The sequence below is a fragment of the Eretmochelys imbricata genome, chromosome 9 (assembly GCF_965152235.1).
Source record: "Eretmochelys imbricata isolate rEreImb1 chromosome 9, rEreImb1.hap1, whole genome shotgun sequence".
Taxonomy (NCBI): domain Eukaryota; kingdom Metazoa; phylum Chordata; order Testudines; family Cheloniidae; genus Eretmochelys; species Eretmochelys imbricata.
The window spans coordinates 74,727,313-74,748,868 of NC_135580.1; the positions used below are offsets into that span (position 1 = coordinate 74,727,313).

The 21,556-nt window shown below is 40.3% G+C and overlaps 1 protein-coding gene across 3 annotated transcripts in view; it reads left to right on the forward strand.

The window, feature by feature from the left end:
* Positions 1 to 7,982: 7,982 nt before the first annotated feature.
* Positions 7,983 to 21,556, forward strand: part of RPS6KA6 (ribosomal protein S6 kinase A6) — a 73,174-nt gene continuing 59,600 nt past the window's right edge. For 2 of the 3 annotated variants that reach the window (XR_013347081.1, XM_077826059.1), the window contains exon 1: positions 7,983 to 8,246. Coding sequence is in view for 2 of the 3 variants with exons in the window: in XM_077826059.1 (XP_077682185.1) it covers positions 8,166 to 8,246 (81 nt within the window). In the remaining variant the exon portion in view is untranslated. Of the gene's footprint in view, positions 8,247 to 10,113; positions 10,156 to 21,556 lie in introns of all 3 variants that reach the window. The other variant, XM_077826060.1, reaches the window with a different exon arrangement.

Sequence of the window (21,556 nt, forward strand, 5' to 3'; positions counted from 1 at the left end):
CATTTAAAATATAAAATCAGCTTAGAAATACTGATTAAGAAAACGTAAAACAGAGAAGAGCTGCATCATGTATTCCATAATATTTAATTTTGTTTTTAGCAGGACAGCTGACTTGCCCTTATTACAAAGTTTTTGCAAATAAATCTCTAACAAACTTCAGGGTATATCAAAAAACCCGCAACTGACATTTTTTATTCCCAAATGTAGTGCTTTTAATTAGGTACCTTCTGCGTGTCCAGTCTTCACCTTCTGGCATGCAGTGGAAAACATGCTCCATTTTCTTTAGAAAGAAATTGCAGAAGAGTGTTTTTTTCAAATGTCATTTGCTTCATTTGGGTTCAGGGATTTGGCTGGAAGAGGGTGATCAGGGAGGCTAGCCTCCCCAAGCGGCAGCTTCACCCACCACCCATGACAGCAGGTAACAGCAGGTTGGCTCCCGCACACCCAGCGCGCGCTGCAGTGTCTTTAGGCAGGGGCCGTATTCACAGAGCCGAATGCGCTGGTGCCGCACATTCTGCATGAGGGAGAGGGTACGGGGGTCTCTGCAGGGAACTGTAACTCTCCGCCGCCTTGAGATAGGCCGGGCAGCTCAATGTCCTTTGCTGCCTTGTTCCACCCCCGACCTGGGCTGCGAGCCTGGGCTGCCATCAGGCATAGGGGCACCAGTTTAATAATGCTGCTTAGGGCCCCATAAATCCTAAGGACGGCCCTGTTCCTGTATGGGAGATCAGTCTACATGTGTGAGGAAGTCTTTCTTTCTCTAGACAAGTTTTGTGTCCTTCAGAACTCCTATTTCACCGAGTTCTGTTTCCCGGCCCAGTCCTTAGCCAGACTGTTCTCTGGCTTTTTGTGGCCTAATTTAATTCCCAGGGCACAATTTCATCTGCTGTCAGGCTTTCCTTTTCCAGCATGGATATCTCTCAAGCACACTCTGCTGCTCCCATCAATCCAGGAATCCCTGGCATGGAGGAACTCCCAATGAATATTGCCTCTGCTTCTCAGATAGGGAAGCCTCCAGGTTTTTACTATTGCATTAAAACAGTTTTTGTCATTTAATTTCCTAGGTGATGTTTTTAAACAGAAAAAATAGGAAAAGAAAATCTTTGATCTATGGGGCATGTATAGCTTGCAAGATCCTTAATCTGGAAATATTGGGCTTGCGGATTTAATATGAACTGACAATTCTGTCATCAAAACTTGTAGTCCCCAAGAGCGCATGTAGGGCACAACCTGGAGAGATGATGAGAGCTCTCACCTTCCTCTGAGAAGGTGCCTAGCACCTTAAAGGGTCAGGCCCTTAACCTCTTGCACAATATTCAAGACAAGTTTCAAGTTTCAGCCTTCAGACATTTTTGCTGTAGTCTTATTTTTAAGAAGTGTGGTTGGAATTATTTTAAAATGGGGAAAAATGTATTTTTTCACTGTCTTCTGACTAAAATATGGTGGCAGCTATTTTGCTCTCGAACTTTCCTCCAACAGGTCTGAGCATGTGAAATTAGGGATTGAAATGGTAAATGCTTTGCAACTGGCATCTGATACTATATATAGGATCAAATTCTCTGTTGGTGAAACTCCATTGACTTCAGTGGATTTACACCAGTGAAGAATTTGGCCCATAGTGAGTTTTCTAGTAGTATTTGTAAAATACATATTTTTTTACTTAAAAATGCAATTGTGTTACATTGGGTAGAGGATTTAACATTTAGTTTTACATTAACTCCAAATTAGTTTTACATTAACTCCATCTAATTAGGATTGCCTGTTTCTAAGTAACACTCCTTTGGAGCAGAATAATGCAGGAGGCAAAACATAGTTGTACACAATAAGCTCTTCCAGTGATTAAAAGAGACCTGCCAGACCAAGTGTCAGGTATGATAGAGTTCTCTTTCTATAAGGGTTCCATAGTTAGTTAATTTTTTTCAGGCAGCTTGATTCTTATCCTTGAAAACAAGATCAGATTATTTATCTAGGCTAATGAACATTTCTAAATTGGGAATGGAAAACAGATAAATGTGATGCATCACATGTAAAGGGGCAGATTGTGTTTTTCCATGAGTTTTAACAATATAACTACAAAAATTAGGAAAGATTGATATGAGAAAGTATTAATCATCTTAAAAACAAAAATGAGGCAAGAGTTCTGATCACTCATGGCAAATCCATGTTAACCAGAACTGTGCATTAAATCAATTCTTGCTCTTATCATGCGAACATGACTTTCCTTACCATGTGTGGAAAGGGTGACGCATGCAATAAACTGATTTACAAAACCAGCAGAACAGTTTCATAGCATGGTTTATACCACATTTATGTAAATATATGTATTTTTAAATATGGTCCTTACTTATGCTCTTTTAGTATGTGTACAGACAAGATCCAATAATGGAATATGGTGCTTTTAACCTCTAGTTCACTAGTTCAGGTCCAACGCAGGTTGGTAGTGTACAAAAGTCATTACCAACTAATGGCTCTTTGGTGGCTTAGGCCTGGTCTACATGCAGGTTTTGTACATATAACTTAGTTAGGAGTGTGATTTTTTTTTTTTTACTGAAATAGATACAATGGCACAACTCAAAGTGTGGATGGATTAATACCAGTATAAATGTGCCTTAACCTGTATAGCTTATTCCTCTTCCCATACAGGAATAAACTAGACCCTATAAGCACATTTTATCCTGTATAACTGCATCCATAGACTTGGAGTGGGGATGGGGTTGTACTATACCTCTACAGTTAAAGTGATACATCTTTTGTAGGTAGACAAGGCAGATGAAATGAGATGACAGACTCAATTGTAAATGTGTCCATATCACAAAAACTATCTTCACAATTGGTACTAATTGACATTTGCAAGTATGTTGAGTTCCCACCCTGCTCTGAACAGGGTCTACACACAACTAGTTGACATTTATTCTCTTCCTGGGGTTTGGCTTTATTGATAAATCACAGAATTACAAACACTTCAGCCTAGGTGTTCTTCTCGTCAAACATTGCTGTTTTAAGGGTTTCCTTGCGGAGATCCCTCTGACCTACAGCCCAGTTCCTTTTACCCAAATTGCCACTCCTGCTTCCCTTATTATCCAGGGTGGAGTTAATGAGCTGTACCTGCCGCAGTCAGCATTTTCCTGGAGGATTCTAACACCTGCTGATGGGGTGGGGAAGCAGAAGAACCTGTCCATATGGTACAGTGCCCTTATTTGTAGTTTTTTTAGAGAAGCCAATAATTGAATGGATATGGAGACTGTATATATCTTTTGAAATAGGCTAACTGGAATAAGTTTGAGGCACATAACAGAAGATATGATGTGCATGGTCACTCTCTGTGTTGTACCTGTCTAAGAACTTGGTTATTGACATATGACCACAGTTTGAGGTCTATAAAGGGAACAACAGAGCTGTTTGAGTTGGTGTAGGAAAAGTTGAAAAAAAGTTCAATGCAGGCTGTAGAACCTTATTTTTATTTCTTTCCTCAAAGGATGTTGGGAATACAGAAACAGTGAATATGCAAATTATACCGAAAATGTATTTGACTTTGCCACCTGGACTTCACTAAGACATGCAACGCATACCAGTCATTTCAAAGCTACCAGCTTCTAAATATTTTAAATTACATGTTAGCTTTAAATCTTTGTCTAAAACAGTTAATCACAGAACTGTAGCTGACAGAAAATATCAGTTAAAATTTTGATGCTGACATGAGACAACATGTTTTTATTTCAACTATAACAGATGGCATTTACACTCCAAACTAAGGCTCCATTATGCACAAATGTTAACATGGGAACATAGGAATTGCACACTAGATCAAACCCATGGTCTATCTGGTCCTGCATTCCATTCCCAACCATGAACCCCGAAGCATGAGGTTTAATGTCTCTTCCTCACTTTGTTAGCATTAATAGTTATAACTCTGGGTATTTTTAATATCCAATCTCTTTTTGGATCTTGCCAGGTTTTTGGCTTTAATGACATCCCATAACAATGAGTTCCACAACTTAATTATGCATTGAGTGAAAAAAGTATTTCCTTTTATTGGTTTTGACTTTACCACCTTTACATTTCATTGAATAGCCTCTTGTTCTTTTGTTATGAAACAGGGAAAAGCAAAGCTCTTGATCTCTATTCCATTCATTCTTTATATATATCATGTGCTCTCTTATTCATCTCCTTTCTAAGGAAACAATCCAGATTTTTTCAATCTGTCTTCATTTGAAAGTTTTCCCATACCCCTAATCCTTTTACATTGCTCTTCTCCGAACCCCCTCTAATTCTGAAATGTTATATGTCGTTGACTATGTGTCTGTAACCCGTCACCCTTTTGGGAAGTAGGAACTGCCTCAACAACCTTCAAAATTAGTGACTGGAATGCAGGAGGAAAGGGCAGGCTTTGCTGAGGGCTGAAGTGTCAACAGCAAAAAAAGTCACTTCTCACTTCCATCCCTTTTGATTTAAATTAATAGCTGCCCAGTGGTACTTCTTTGCCTACATATTTAACCACACAGAAGAGGTCTGGTCCTTTGGCTTTCTGCTGATGCACATCAATAACATTAATAAAGCCTGTGTGCAAACAGAGGCGTAGGAGTAGGGAGCAGCCAGGGTGTGAACTAAAGGCACAAAAACTTGGCTGCATCTCCTGGTTGCATTTGTCATTAGAATCTGTGAAGTTCATTTCCTGTCCTGTCACCTGATCACTCTAAAACCTGAATATCCGTCTTGCAAGCCAACAATGATTTTTTTTAGGTGTGAGAGACCTGAGTAGCCTTTTATGTAACAGAAGCAGTTACATATTTTGAATCAAAACTAGTTGCCCATAAATATTCAAACACTGTGTATAGTATGTTCATTTTGGACCTAAATATTTTGCAAGTGAACTACATTTTATAGGGGGTGGGAGGGAGGAGGAATGTTCCTGCACGCATATGGTTTGTTTCAGGCCAAAACATTTTTTTCGATGACTGAGTTGTAAGCCTTTAAAAACAGGTTTACAATGGAAGTGCTCACAGGCTAACTGGATCTTGTTATAATGTCATACTCACAATATCCAATTCTCTTTTGTAGTCACACAGCTCAGTTATAATGCATCATGGCTAGTTCTGTGAGACATGCTGCTCTTCCAAATGTATTCAGGGAATACAGCACCACAACATCCTCTTGTGTGCACTTAGTAAAAAGAAATATGCAAGGCTGAGTAGTTCTGAACCATGTGGTGTGCCAGCTTGCTCCCTGTCCTGCCAATTGTATAAAAATTATTTGACAATCAAGAACTGTCTCTTGTTGAAAGGGTGCTTGCTAGCTTTATGTGATGCTCCTTTGTGAAAGTTCATGCACAGGGTCGTACTTAGGCATACGCAGCATATGCGACTGCGTAGGGCACCTGAAAATTTGGGGCACCATTCCCCTCGCTGACTGCTGCTGGAATCCTCTCTTCTCTGGCCCCTCCCCTGCGCTGGGCCAGGAGGCTTCTCCCGGCTCCCAACCCTGCCCCCTCCCTCCCCCACTCCCCAACACACTGTAACACACTGGCTCTGTCTCACACACACACACCTGTATTATTGTTGTTGTTATTACTGCTTGGTACTTCCTGTCAAAATGCTCATGATGAGCCAGGAGTGGCTAGGGACTGCAGGAGGGCCGTGGGCTCTGGCAAGATGCAGCCCCCATGTTACAGTGCGAAGCCTGCCTTGAGCCATTGCCGCAGTGTTTGCGGTGTACGAAGCTTGAAGCTCGGTGTGTGTCAGCAATGGGGAGGTTCCGGGAGTCCATGGGCGGGGGTGGTGGCTGTGCCCCTTCAACACACTGGGGTCAGTGGCACCAGCTGGGGACCGCCTTCAGTGGAGCATCGGGGCACCAGTTTAATAATACTGTGTAGGGCCCAGAAATCCTAAGGATGGCCCTGGTCATGCAGCATGTTTAAATAAGTCTAAAATGTTCTCAGAATAGTTTTCTGTCTTGGGTAATAATTTCCAAACAAACATTTTTAACCACATTCCAAGAACCACAACTTTTTTTCCTTCTAAGATCAAAGAATGATGTAGGGAAAAAAAATAAAAAACCTACCCTTTCACTCAGAGAATCTCAGACATCTTTTTATCTGGCAAATGGCAAACTAACTACAGTGCCAAACTCCTTCAGAATCGGAAACAATGCAATGTTCCTCCTAATTACGTACTTGGAAACAGAGGAATAAATCTCTTGGTGCTTGTAACCAAGGTGAAATACATGATCCCTTCCTTTCTCATGCATACACGTACATGCTTTTATGCTGTTTCTGGCTCTAAAAGGTTGTAAGACCCCAACAGGGTCTTAGTTTGATCTTGCAGCTTCTGGACCTGAGTATATATTCCCATCCTCCCATTTAGTGAATTTCACAAGTTAATCACTGGCTTATTTTTTTGCTTATACAGAAGGTGTTCACTGCAAATATGAAATGATATCTGTAAACCAGTTTAGCACTGGTAACTGAACGACCTCTTCTCATGAACTACTGCCGCTGCTCTGTAGGTGTCTTACCATGTGTTATACAGGAGGTCAGACTAGAAGATCACAATAGTCCCTCCTGGCCTTGGACTCTATGAAACTAGTCATCAGTTACTACCTGAGGAATTCAAAGTGCCCATAGTTACAATATTGTGTGTATGCAATTTAACTTCACTGCAGGATCAGGGCTTAAGCCCGATTCCACAAGGTAAGCACATCCCTGACTTTCATTGTGTGAATAACCTCATTGACTTTGATGGCACTACTCCCCTTGGCTTTAAAGATACGATGCCCATCCCCAGCAGCCCCCGGGGCTGCATTGGCACTTGCAGCACCTCTCTGCAACAGGGCCAAATCCTGCAGTCCTCACTCAGGTTTCAGAGTAGCAGTCATATCAGTTTGTATCCGCAAAAAGGAGGACTGGTGGCACCTTAGAGACTAACCAATTTGTTTGAGCATAAGCTTTGTTGAGCTACAGCTCACTTCGTTGGATGCATCCGATGAAGTGAGCTGTAGCTCACAAAAGCTTATGCTCAAATAAATTGGTTAGTCTCTAAGGTGCCACAAGTCCTCCTTTTCTTTTCACCTTACCTGATCACTCTCGTTACAGTGTGTATGGTAACGCCCATTGTTTCATGTTTTTTATGTATATAAATCTCCCCACTGTATTTTCCACTGAATGCATCCAATGAAGTGAGCTGTAGCTCACGAAAGCTTATGCTCAAATAAATTTGTTAGTCTCTAAGGTGCCACAAGTCCTCTTAGTCCTTTTAGTCCTCACTCCGTTTTCCCCAGGCAAAACAGGGGGACCAGATAGCAAGTATGAAATATCAGGGCACTTTTTTTCTTTTCTTGCAGGGGAGTAGAGGGAGGTATCCTTGCCTATATAACTCCAACCCGCTAACACAGGGGACGGTCCCGATAATAGCCGGAGGTCTGGCCCCCCTAACTCCCACTGACCGCAATAAGCAGCAGTACCCGCGATAAGGCAGGATCACACCCCACCCCGTGCGGGGTCGCCTCTGGCCCCGGTGTCCGTTTGACCCCCTGGGGCTCTGGGCTGCCACCGCCAGCGAGAGGCAGTCAGCACGGACCGTGCAGCGGGGACCCCGCCCCAGGGCGGGTGCAGGCAGCATCCTCCGGGGCACGGCTGCTGGCCTGGAGCGGGTCCCCCCCCCGCCACCCACTCACTTTGCAGCGAGGCGACGCTCGCGGGCGGAGGAGGGGGAAGGGCGCCCCCCGCGCAGCGGCTAGGCTCCGAATGTTCAGCCGGCTGAGGACGTTACAAAGGACGTGCATCACACCCACGCCATGGCTTACGTCATCCCCCGCCTCCCCCACACCGCCCGCTCCACGTGCGCCTCCCATCCCCCCCTCCCCGTGCCGGGGATTCTCCAGTCCGGCCTGACGTCATTCCCATGCTGCATCGGTGCCGCCCCCTCTCCGGCCGCCATGTTGGGGGAGGGGGCGCGGTGCGGGCAGAGCGGAGCCGCCCCCGCCGGGCAGCAGCAGTAGCAGAGCCAGTTCCTGCGCCGCCGCCGCGCTCTATGGGCCGGCGGAGGGGACCCGCCGGCTCGGCAGCGCGCTGCCCTTGAGGCCGCAGAAGCAGTAGCCGCCGCCGCGGAGCCGGGACATGAGCAGCGGCTGCGAGCGGCGGCGGCGGCTCCCCGGCTAGCGGGCGCGGGGACATGGTGCCGTTCGCCCCTCTGGAGGACGCGGAGGAGCCGGAGCCCTGCCACAAAATGGAGCTGTGCATGAGTGGCGGCGAGGTCAGTGCGGGGCTCGGCCGGGGGCGGGCGCCGCGCAGCAGGAATGGGGGCGCCCGGCGGGCACCTGCTGTCTCCGCCCCACTCCCACGCTTGGGTCTGGCTGCTGGGGCAGCGGGCCGGAGAGCGTAAAGCTTGGAGCCCCCGGAGACACTCAGCCCTTCCTTGCCTCTCATCTCCTGATCTGCCGCGGGAAGCCTACCTGACCCCCACCCTGAGACTGTCAGTCCGTATCAGCCCCTCCACCCTGCGTCTGTCAGACCTCACCGGCCCCCCGATCCCGTGCTTGAGAGAGCCCACCTACCCCCCGTCCCGGTCCTGTCCCCTAGAGAGCTCACTTTCCCCCCACCAAGAGACTGTCCGCCCCCGTCTGCTCCCCCTGAGAGCCTCCCTGCCCTTCACTTCGAGATCCTGCTCTCCCTAGCCCGAGTCTGGCAACCCCCCAGCCCAAGTCTAGCAGTCCTCCCCCAGAATTCCTCTGCACGCTCTTCCTCCTCTAGTTCCCCTCAGAGCCCATGTGTGTCTTCACCCTTGAATCCTGCTGCCCCCAACTGCCACCTCCGGAGAGCCTGCTCATGCTTCACCCGGATGCTCTCCCAAAGAGCCCATGTGCCCCTTTCCCCTAGATCCTGCTGCCATCCCCTGAGAGCCCACCTGCCCCATCTTGATCTTGCTTTTCCCAGCTCCTGTTCCCCTAGATGTGGCTGTGACTCCCCTGAGAGCTCTGCTGTTCCTCACCCTTATTTTCCTGGCCCCCAAGAGACCACTTGCCCTTCACCCCAATTCTGCTGCCTGAAACAACCCAGCTAGGTCCCTCCTGTTACTCCAATCCTGCTGCCTCCAGCCACCCCCCCAGTGCCTACTATTCTTCATCTTCCTGCTCCCCCCAGTCAGACTGAATAGATCCTGCATACTCCTCATCTTGGCCATCCTTAGCCACCCCTAGATCCCAGCTACACAGTGAATTTGACCTCATATTTTGAGAGCCTACTCATCCTAAATTGCCCCTTCAGGCATCACCTGAACTGTGCATTCCTGAGGTCTCAAAGTGCCCATTAACCTGTCCATCCCAAAGAACTTGAGACTTCCCCCCGACTCATCCCCTCAACTATTCCCCTGAGGCACCAGTCACTTCCTAAACCACCACCTTGAACTGTTCCCATCCCCTTCAGTCAGCTGCCACCTCCTTACACCCAGAGCCCTGCTGGTTACTGTTTCTAGGCTCAGCAGGAGCTGACAGACCTCTTCTCTCATGAATTTATGCTACCTGTAACACGTGCAAAGTTATAGCAGTGTCAGCTTCTCTTTGGATGAATTAGTGGTCATTGAGTGTGAGATGTTAATTTGATGTGGTGCTTAGTTCTGTGTGTGTTTAACTTAACAATTGCCAAGCTATTAGGTTGTGGTGAAGAAAATGCTGTTTGGTATTGGACTTCCTATAAACAATCCTGGTAATTTAAACACTCTTGCTGCTGTTATAGTTTTGTTAGACATTTATTTGGGTTTTTCTGATTGCAAAATTTTACCAATTAGCCTGTATTTTTGTGCCTGCATACAGAGGCTACTACCACATTTCTCGTTAAATAAACATAGAGTACCTGCCAATTAGTGATTTATAGGGAGAAGTCTGAGATGAAGCAAAGGTTTGGGAACTTAGCAGTCGCAGAGTAAAATCAAAAGCTCTTGCTAGAGGAGTTTAAATAGTGCTTAAGCCTTACAGTTTCCTTACTTCCTCTTAAACAGAGACCTAGGCAGAAGTGGAGCACCAAATGCGATTTAGCTGCACTGTGTAATTTTTATATATGTATTTAGTACTGTATTTATCTAGTAGTAACAGCTCAGTATTATTATTTTATGCACTTAAATGTAGAAATCAGAAGTGCACTGGAACCTGGGATTCCAGAGTTGTCAGGTAAGACAGTTGAACTGAATGATCACACGTATGTGTCTGAGGGATTGATTTACATGTTACACATATGGAAGATGTTTTCTAAGTAAAAGCTTCTAAAAACAGGTCTCACTCACTACCTGTGGTAAATTGGGCTGTACTTAGTGAGACAGTGCGTGTGTCCGTATGTACAAACATACATAAAGTATGCCTTGGATATTAAAGGTTTGGAGGGAATGAACTGTTCGTTATGAATTCATACTACTCTCTTAGATTTTTGGACGCACTGTAATTCCAGAACAGAAATTAGTATGCATGATGTTAAAACCAAATTGTGTTTGCCTAACAGTCTTTATTTTATATTCTCCTTTTACGTTTTAAATGCACAAAGGACATTTCCTTGCAGCTGCATTTTCATAAACTAAAAATGCAAATATTTACCATTTTGCAATATACTATTTTGTATTAATTGGATCACACACATACAGTAGCATTTTTTGAGTTCCTTTTAGAAAGTTCCTGTTCACTCAGTAACTGGATTTAAACTGCAGTTTATTTTGAGTTAAATCTTTTTTTATATTGGTGGGGTTTGATCCTCTACGTAAATGTGTAGAATTAACCTTAATTTGTAGTGCATCATGCCACTTCATGTTTTTGATTTGGAGGGTCTAAAGTGACCATGGACTCTGTGGAGTTGCAAGGAGTTAATAGTGGTAGTTTTTCAATAACTTAGATTTTTCAGGGCAGGTCATTTACTCTAATATCAGTGCTCCAGTCTGTTGGGTTAAATAGTTTAAGGTGACCATTCAGAAATTATCTTTGAGGATACGCTTGTTGGCTAAATTTATCCCATGTTTTAAGGTAGATAAATACATTTCCAGTGAAATGGCACTTATTTTTTGAACTGACAATTGAGGAGGGAAAATAAAATATTTATTATGGGAAGTACTGTTGTTTTAAGGCATAAAACCAACTTCTAAGGAGTTAGAAATAAGTTTTCCCTGTGGATAATTTATTCAGAGTTGCCCAGTTCAGTTTTTCTGCACTTATCCGCTCAAGCATCAGAGGCACTGGACTAAATGGACTCTGGTCTTATTTGGTGTGGTAATTCTTATGTTCCTGTGACAAAAATAAGAAGTCACTTAGTAATCACTGACACTGTTTCCTATAAACTGTCCTCTTCTAAATGAGTGAGTTAAGGATGTTAAGGATCTCTGTCAAGTAGTTTACGCTTCATATGTACGGCGAATGAAATATATTTTTACAACAGTCTGTATACACAAATGTTTTCATGTTATTAAATAGATGAAAACTAAGTTTTTGCTTATAAATATCTATGCAGTAATAACAGTATATTACATGGGAACTAGAAAGTGAAAGTGACCAGGACACTATTTAAAGTGACATGTTGGCCATGTCTTTTTTTAATAGTTCTACAAATGTAATCTGTCTCCCAAGATGAGAACATGAATGGAACTTTGAGAATTTGGCTTTGATCCTACAGTTGGATTTGTCTAGCCAAATCCGCATTGGAAATACTGGAGCTTCATGTGAGTGCAAGGATCTGCTTGTCCAGATACAATTGCAGAGTCAGAGCCAGATTCTCAGTTTGGTTCATGCCTTCCTCATTTGACTTTTTGGTTCACTTGAATTACGTCTTATCCATTCATTTCAATTGGCTCTACAGCCAATTTAGGAGCAATCTGAAGGAGAGGTTGTGCCCTGTATTTGTTTCTTTATGATGTATAAAATACCTGAAAGGTGGTATGACAGAGCTCTTTATATGTACATTGTGAGCTTTTTAAAGCTCTTATTGAAAGGGACTTAGTGTCAAATCTTTACCAAAACAAAAAGAAACTACTTTTTATCTACCTGGGTGTTCAGGAGCTTTACTTAAATGTGGAACAACATGTTAAATAAAAATAACTTACTCTTTCCTATCGAGTTTCACATATGTTTTCTTTGATGTACTGCTTTATTTGTCCATTGACTCTCCCTTGGAAACAGTTATCAAGGATTGAAATTACGTTAAACAAAAAAGTGGACATTTTTGTGAGGGGAGAGGTAGGACATCTTTCTAATCTTATTTATACACATTAAAGAAAGAAATAGGGCATAACTTCTTTTTCAGGTCACCTTTACAGTGTCTGTAGAATCTATGGCCACTTTGACTTTAAAGATAAGTGAAGTGAATTTCATCATTACTCATACCAAAAGATGCTTCTATTTTTGAAGGTTAATTAAACCTGTAGGATGTGTTTCATTGTGCTTTTGTGTGTTTCCATAGAGAAATAGTGTAAGATAATACTAGGAAATCTATTTCACTCTGCGTTTCTAGTTATCTTGTAAAGCATCATTAACAAATGTTTGACTTTCTCATATTGGAACAGACTAAGGCAAGTTTTGATTAAAATAATTCATTCAACAAAACCAGAAATCCTGTTGAGTATGAACCCCTCTGTTTAAGGGCTCATACCAAAACATACTTGGGTTATAAAGTTCCTGTAAGATTGGCAAGAAGTTAAAAGCATCTTCTAGTCAGCAAACATGGTTGTTGTTAAAAGTGGAAAACTTACTGCATTGTCTATTAGGTCAGGCAGTTTAAGCAAAATGAACATTGTACTTATGCCCACAGACGTATTTAGAATGTCAAAGCTAATTGTAAAGAGAACAGTTTTATGTACAAATGCAAGAAGGCCTGCATACACCTACCAAAAGCTGTAACTCTCCAAGAAGTTGTGTGGGGTTGGGTCTTTTAGATGTGAAGTGTTTTTGAATAATTAGGTTATATTGAACAATTCACTGATTCTAGAGAAGCTAGCCAGATACACACAGAAGACAAGCAAATTCTGGCACTACTAAGAAACATAAGTAAACTTGTTTGTTTACAACATATATTCAGTTTTCAAGGTCAATCTTTAAAAATGTCATTACAATTAATAATTTACTTTTACTAATATTGCATTTTTGTGTTTTGATACTATTTCAGCATTCTTGCACTACTTTAGCATTTTCTTTTGAAGAGAGTAAGGGGGAATTGAAAATTTCTCTCTGTTTGGAAACATCACATGAATTAAGAAATGCAAAGAGCTACTTAAATTGGGTATTAATCAACCTTTAATCAACTAAAGGTGGTAATATGCAAAATTAGAATTAGTGTTAGCTTCAAAATCCTATGTCTTTTAATTGAGTTTATTACATCTGTCAGTCTCTTCAGTTAGCATCTATTAGTTTTGTAAATTGTTTTGTCCATACTGTAAGCTCTTTGAAGAATAGATATGTACATGGGAAAACTATCTCTTCATTGGTTAAAATCCACAAGGAAATAAAATCAGAATAACAGTGACCAGAAATGAAATTATTCAACCATAAAAAAAGGGATATTTGCTTAGGGTAATGCCGTTAGTTTTGGAGAAGGCAAATATTGTTATGTATATGAGTTAAGCCTTCCTATTTTTGTTGTTGTGCCAAGTCTCTGCGTCTTTTTTTTCTGGTGCTTATTGTTGTATCAGTTTGAAACAAGTGTGCATCACTTTGATTTTGGCTGCTGTTTATAAGACATCCTTTTAAATTTGTTCTTTTCATATTTTGATAAATACTGACCCATGTAAAGACTGGTGTACACTATTGGCAGAGTATCTAGAAACTAGGCATACAACTGTTATGAATATTGGCAGTCTGGGATGGTGAATTAAGTACCTAAATTTGTGTTTGGCTGAAAGTTTACAAGACTTATAACCTGTTTTTGAAGATACAAGAATTGAGAGGCATAGTAGTAGTTTTATAACTTGTGAATTGATGTCAGTGCTCAGGCCCCACAATGATAGACAACTTTGTGAAAACTGACATAAATGAGAACAGGTTTTACAAAAATATCTAAGCACACAAATACTTTTAACAGTATCTGAAACCAGTGAATTAATGCTAGTTGTGGAACTACATACTATAATAATTGGTATTACTGTTTTTGTTTACTGCTTTAGAAGTTGGGGGAGCTTATCTTGGAATTGTTTGTTGTGGAGTATGAACCTCTGAAAAGACCAGTGCTGGTCTTTTCAGTTAGACTACTTGAAGTAGTCCACCAGGATAGCTTACAAGAAACTTTGCTGCAGCTCTAGCTGAGGGAATATCATTATATGCTAGTTAACACAGTTGTCATCTGGGATATGAACTAATTTACATATTTAGACCCCTTCATTAAGTTAAGGAACAAGTTTAAATACATCCCCATCAACTTTAAATCTTACCTATTTCATTGTCCATCCTCTGTCTTTCAATAACCTCAGTAAACACAATCATCCTGGTGCTATTCTAGCTCTTTTCTGAATTTCCTTTATGGACCACAGTTTCCTTCCATACACAGAAAGACAGTTTATAGAACAGTATTTAATCATAAAATGGACAAAGAATTTTTCAATTTAAATTTAGCCAATTTTGAGGATGGAATGAATTTTACCAGTGAACTTAGTTCATTTTGACTAAGGATACTTGTGAAATTCATTCTGTCCTTGAAATTGACTAGCAAAGGTGATTTTATTATATTAAAGACTTTGTAGACATTTATCTTTAAAAACAAAATTAAAATAACAGTTTGAGTGCATTTTTCACATCCATGCCTTCTGTGAAATCATGATTTATGCAGGGCCCTCGCTATAACTGATATGGGACACATTTACAGTGCAGCTGCCCCAATCTAGTTAAAGCTTATAGTGTGGAAGGAGCCTTACTATGTCCTTACAGCTGGTGAAATCCTTGGTTTTGGGCTTTTCAGGGATTTAATGCAGTTGTGGGGCCTGGTGAGATCCCATCCATCCTTCATACAGTTGAACTAGATCAGGGACCAAACATTTTGTAACTTTCCCCAATAACTTAGTTATATGTATCGTATACAAAGGACTTAAAAAATGTTAACATCTTTTAGCTACATAGACTGCTGTGAGCTACACAGACCAAATCTTCCCTACCTACCTAAAGTAAACATATGGTCCTCGTTACTGTAGTATTGAACATCTCAATCTTTAATGTAGTTATCCTCTTGATACGCCATGAGTGGAGGTGGTGATATCCTCATTTTTATGGATAGAGACTGAAGCAGAGAGAGACTAAGTGACTTGCTCAGGGTTACACAGCCCTGGTGGAGCAGAAGATTTAACCAGAGTCCCAGGTTCATGTCCTAGCTACTAGACCGTCCTCCTTCTTGTCTCATCTGTCCTTCCAGGTATTGCAGAGGTTCTATTCAAGACTCATAGTTCCATGTATAGTGACCCTAATAACCTCCATAATTCATTTCCTCATTTGGTCACTTACTATTAGAGCTGGTTAGGAATTTTTTTAATGTGTTTTTCTTGGTGGAAAGTATTGATTTTTTTTTTTAAACAAATCTTTTCTTGGAAATGTATTGGTTTCAACAAAACAATTGGAAGGGGGTGGGAGGGAGACACAGAAATATCCCACAATAGCTAGTAGCCCAGTGAATGATTGACTTGAACCTGGGTCTTCCACATCTCGGATGAGTGCAATAACCACAGTTACAGTTGTTCCACTTTGGCCCAATGAATATTTAACTATTCATACAAAGAAAGGATTTTATAGTCGGTGGTTAGCCAGAACAGCACTTGAACAAAGGTCTCCCATATCTTATGTGAATGCCGCAGTCATTGGGCTGATGTTTGTTCTGGGGTGCTTCTGGTTTTTTTTGCTAAAATTTTTGAAAGGTCTGTTTTTGTTCCACATTAGAATGAAAACAAATGTCAAAATCTCAATATTTTGTAAAATGGAATTCCTGCTTTACATCCAGACCTACTTAACAGTGTCAGGTGAGACTTATCTTATACCTACATCCCCTTCTGGAAGCATGCAAAACCTGTACTATAAGATAGCTAACATATGCAACTCAGGTGATCGGATACCACAATAATGACATTTCAGTCGGGTACAGATACAGTTGATGCGTCTTTTATAATAAGAGCAAGTCACTGTAATCAAAAAGGAAACAATTGCTGCTGAAAGAAACTTCTAGGTAGTGGGGGAGGGGCAGGTCTCTGCCTGTGCACAGAAATGTGGAATTTCCCAAACAAATCTCAGGAACTTAATTAACAAGATTGTTGTCCTTTGAATCTCACTAATGTGGCAAGTTCTGCACAGGCTTTATTTAAAAAGAAAGAATACTTTTTTTTTTGAAAAACCTTTTCAAAATAACTGACATTTCAGTAGACACATTTTATTTAAAACATTAATGTGGGTTTGTAAAAATCCTATCCCTTTTGCAGAATAAAGGACTGGCTCATCCTGTGTCCCTTTGAAAGAATGTTAGGGAAGCTGTAAATCTTAAGTAATATAGTTGCAGTCACTTAGCATGGTCAGGAGTATTATAAGAGTGAAGACCATCTTCATGGAAGCATAGTATTTAGCAGAAACTTTTACGTAATCTAAATGCAATGTTTTTACCTGTTGCTGCAAACTTATGAGCTCTCCTTTATATGTGGTGGTTTTACCTTGTTGACTGTAGATCTTATTCCTGCACCCCGGTGGTATTGCATGTATAAAATGCCCACTTCTGCTGTTTTGATTTTTCTTTTATTCTTTAATTCTGTTGGAAAGACAAAATGAAGAATTTTAAGTAGAGGGGTAATCCAACCAGTTTTTGACCTTTGAGAATTGGATTCTCTCATGGTTTGGAATTGTTGTCAACCTGTTGGAATGCTCCACTTCTGTTCTTCTCTTCTTCTAGCTAAAACCTCCAGGCACATTAAAGCAAAAAAACTCACTAAACAAGCTGAGACATTTAAGTAGTGTTAGAACTACTGTGGCTATCTTTTTTTTTTTTTTTTTTTAAGGGGCCTCTGATGACATTGAAAGTTTCTCTTGTTGGAGGAGTTATGGAACTCAGGCTGTTGTGTAATGTGATATTTTACTGTAGTAGACATATTTCAGCCTGTTGACTAAATCCTACGTAGCCAAAAGGCTTGATTTTAAAGGAAATAAAAAAAAAATTAATGTATTCTCCCAAATTAATACAGTGCACTCCCAACCAGTCACGGGATCCACTTGAAGCTGTAGCAATGTATTTAAATTAGAAAGCAAATTACACTTTAACTTCATGTAGACAGGCAGTTTGGCATTGAAAGGTTGGTTGGACCTTCAAAGCTGTTCATCTGAAAAAGTAAGTTTTCACCATTAGTATTGTCTTGGCTTATAGGATATGATTTTAGTCTTGTCTTTTTGTATGCAGAGGTTTCTTTTAATCTGTACTAACCAGCAACCTAGAGCATCTTTTAAAATGTTTACAGTTTGCTGAAAAGTACTGCTGCAGTTAGCTTTTGTGTTGATGGTTTAATATTTTCAGCCTTTTAATAATTACAACGAAGTTATATACTGAAGAGCTGAGTGATTCCACTGTCTCTTTCTGATGGCACTTGTTGGTTCTCACTAGCTACGTTGTTTCCTTTCACAAGTTGCCTGTGAAAGGATTAGCCTATATTTTCTAGTTCACATATTTATTTCTTTTCTGAAGATAAATGCACCCAAGGATCTAGATGTTCTAAATTTAGTTTTGTGCCCCCCTAAATAGATACATATTATTTACTTGATGGGCTAGAATAATTCCTTTATCCTTTGCATATAACAATCAGAAACTTTATTAAAAATAGCTGAATATATCTCAGTGGATAAGCCATTTGCCAGTAATAACTTCTACTGAAAAAAGTAATCTGAAACGCCAGAATTCAAGTTAGTATTTTTTTGTGTTTCTTTACGGGTGGGAGTTAGGCTTGATATTTTATTTAGTATTTGCTGTATAACATTTTAGGTAAGGTAATGGCTAATGTTGAATATTAAACCTTTGCTGAATACAAGTAATTCTACAGAATATTAAAAAGCTAGTGACTCACTTTATCATAATTTTGACTTTTTGTAGGTCAATAGCACGAAGTTTATGTGCCCTTGTTTAAAACTCCTTGGATTGTGTCTTGCAGTCCATGAGTTTATCTGAGGATATGTTTGAGGGATGGTGTTTATAATTCACAAGTGAATAATCCAGCATTGTAGTCTCCAACAATGTCAGACTGTAAAACCAGGTTTATAAACTTGAATATTTCTTTGGACTAAAAAGTTAGTGTACAGAGTTAAAACTAAAAGGATATATCTCTAGTAAACACTTGACGAGAGGTAGAATTTGAGGATGATAGAAAATGTTTGTTTGCAACCTTTTAGTCTTTAAATTTGCAGTCATTTATCTAATGTGTATTGATCTGATAGCTTATCTGGAAAATATTAGAACTAAATATTATTTTAAAAGTGCACACTGCAGGTGAGTCAACTTTTGGTGATCCAAAAGCTTGTTTTTTATGAAGTCTCAGTAGTCAGCCACATTGACAGAGTTCAGTAAGTGAAACTGTGCTTTAGTAGCAAGAAACTTGGGATGTGGCATATTCTAGTGTACTTCACTGGGCCCAATAGAGCGAGTTTTAAAGATCAATAAAGAAAGAGAGAATGGACAGAAAAAACTAATACTGGAGAGACAAAACATATAACAGGAAACTGCTAATTAAGGTAACTTTTGACTACCTGCCATCAAATTCAGTAATTTACTGTATATGAGTTGACAGGAATGCAAAAGTATGGGTATGCAGGATGTGTGGAAAGTATGCTGAACAAACAGCATAATGTATTTTGAGGGGGAAAAATACATCTAGGCGTTCACCAAAGTTTTCATACCTGCTTGCCTAAAGTTGAGCTCTTATGGGGGCCTATAAGTGCTTGGCATGCCTGTAAATCTGGCCACTAAAATGTAGGTGCCTAAATACAGATTCAGGAGATTAATTTTAGGTAACCAGGCTTGAAGTTCTGGCCACACCTTACTGTTGATATCAGAGTGCCTTATAGAACGTCCACAGATCAATAACAAGATCACTAACCCATTGTTTGCAATGGTGGCTTGCATACAAAAATGTTATCTAATAAAAGTCTTTTATGGAGAAAATAATATGTACATCTGTATTATTTAAAACATCTAAAACTAGTAGTTGTTTGGTTTGAGTGTCATATATGAAATACAAAGCCTTTTACTTTCCAGTCGCGATTGATAGTAACACCTGATGCCTTCAACAGCCCCTCCAGAACAGGGTAGCGTGAGTAAGCTTCCGCTTATACTGAATTGTACTTCTGTTGTGGATAAACAGTGTTCATTCTCCAGAGTTGTTGTTATGGCAATTTTCATGAACACTAAATGTACTTAAAAGTAAAATAATAATAATAATAATAAAAAAACCTGATAAGTCTAGTAAATCTCAAGCGGTGGAGTGCGTAAGAGAGAAGTTGTATTATGTGCACATGCACGTGCGCATGCACAGCTCCAGGTAGCATGTTAACTTTCCCCTCTGAAGTTTCTCACTTAAGACTTTTTGTGTACAGTTCAGTAGCAAGCTGTTTTAAAAAGTGTTTTGGAAGCATCCAGAACCTTCAGGTAGTGGCATAGGGATCTGCAGTCTTGAGGAAATGGAGTTTGTTCATATTGTTAGGAAGAGGGGGCAGAACTGGCTAGCATCTGATTAACCAGCGGTCAGATTAAGAGATACTTTAATGTGAAAAAATCAACTAACTCGGATAAAAAAGATATATAAAATAAAAACACTAGGAAGAGACCGAAGTTAGCCGAAACCTCAACTTTTGCTATGAACAGCATCTTGAGTACATTTAAAAAAAAAAAAAAAAAAAAGAATACTACCACTTTTTTCTGGGTTGCATTTTGCTAACCAGATTTCAGATTTAGTTTGCATCAGATTTCACTACTGCAAGAATTAAACCTCTTCTAAAAATCACATGCAACAGTGAAGGAAGAGATGTATTGGTAAACATCCTATTCTTTCTCTTGATATTTTAGATAGGCCAAAAAGAGTAGGTAAAATTTAAAATCTGGCTTGTATTTAGCTGTGTAACCTAGTGTATTGCCTGAATTTTCATTTCCAGAAATAAAAAATATTAGTTCACTAATATGTTTCTCATAATTTATATTATTTAACATTTTCCTGAGTGATGTGTGTGCCACATGAGGGTGGAGATATTGTGATAATTACTAATGTTTTGAATTGCATGGTAATTGCTATATCAAAATGAATAATTGGCCTCACCCTTTTCACCAGGTTTTTCCAGTTTTTAAATTAATACATTGCATGTTGAAGCAGGGCATATCCTTTTATTTTTGTGTTTCTTAAGTTTCAACTGTTAAGCCAAATTTAGTGTTTGTTAGTGAGGAGGAAAAGTTTAACTACAGGACATCTACATTACTAATTTTATAAATTACATGTTTTTAGTATGTTGGCTTACTGTACTTCTAGTTGGTTGAGAAGCCGAGAAAGGAAGATTTGTTACAGGTGGGGTAGTGTTTTAATTAAACTAGTTTCATTTCTTCCAAATTGTTGGTATTAAATCTACACAATATTACTCCTATTTTTCTTTTTCTTTTTACATACCAGCCGTTTTAAAATGATCTGTTCACAGACAAGTTTCCTTCTCTGTGGCATCTATAATTTTTTGTTCCTAATTTTTTAAAAATCCTGTAGACCTCAATTCCTCCATTAGAAATGGTAGTACGTCACAAAGTTTGAGAATTACTCAGTTTGCCAAGGTAGAATTATCTAGATCAGTGGTTCTCAAACTAGGGGTGCTGCTTGTTCAGGGAAAGCCCCTGGCGGGCCGGGCCGGTTTGTTTACCTGCCGTGTCTGCAGGTTTGCCTGATCGCGGCTCCCACTGGCCGCGGTTCGCTGCTCCAGGCCAATGGGGGCTGTGGGAAGCGGCGTGGGCCGAAGGATGTGCTGGCCGCTCTTCCTGCAGCCCTCATTGGCCTGGAGCAGTGAACCGCGGCTGGTAAACAAACTGGCCTGGCCCGCCAGGAGCTTTCCCTGAACAAGCTGTGCCCCTAGTGTGAGAACCACTGATTTAGATCCATTGAATAATGACGAGTATAAAAATTTTCAAAATTATTTTAAGGACATATAGTTATGGAATCTCAAATTATTTTCCAAAATATTCTAGTACACAAAGAATTTATACTTGATTTTAACTTCTTGATAAATATTTCCATGTTTTCTTCGATAAATCTAAGACCTGTTCATAATCTTTCCTTCTTAAACTCTAAATTAGCTCACTGGCAAACTACAGTTTCTTAAACTGTGTGGCAGACATTTCCTAGCAAGAGTGGGGAAGGCACTGTACGCAATGTCTGACATAAGTGTTGTGCACAGCTTCTATTTTTAATTAATCCCTAGTCAATCAACACAACGTAGCAAAATTTACAAAGCAATTTGTTAAATGAATAAGCAGCTGTCTCTTTGTAGTCTGACCTGGTTCAAAATTGCAGTTGTCAATCCAAAAGGAAACCCAACTTTCATTTTTGCTTGCTTTATAATATTAATCAGATTAGCAATG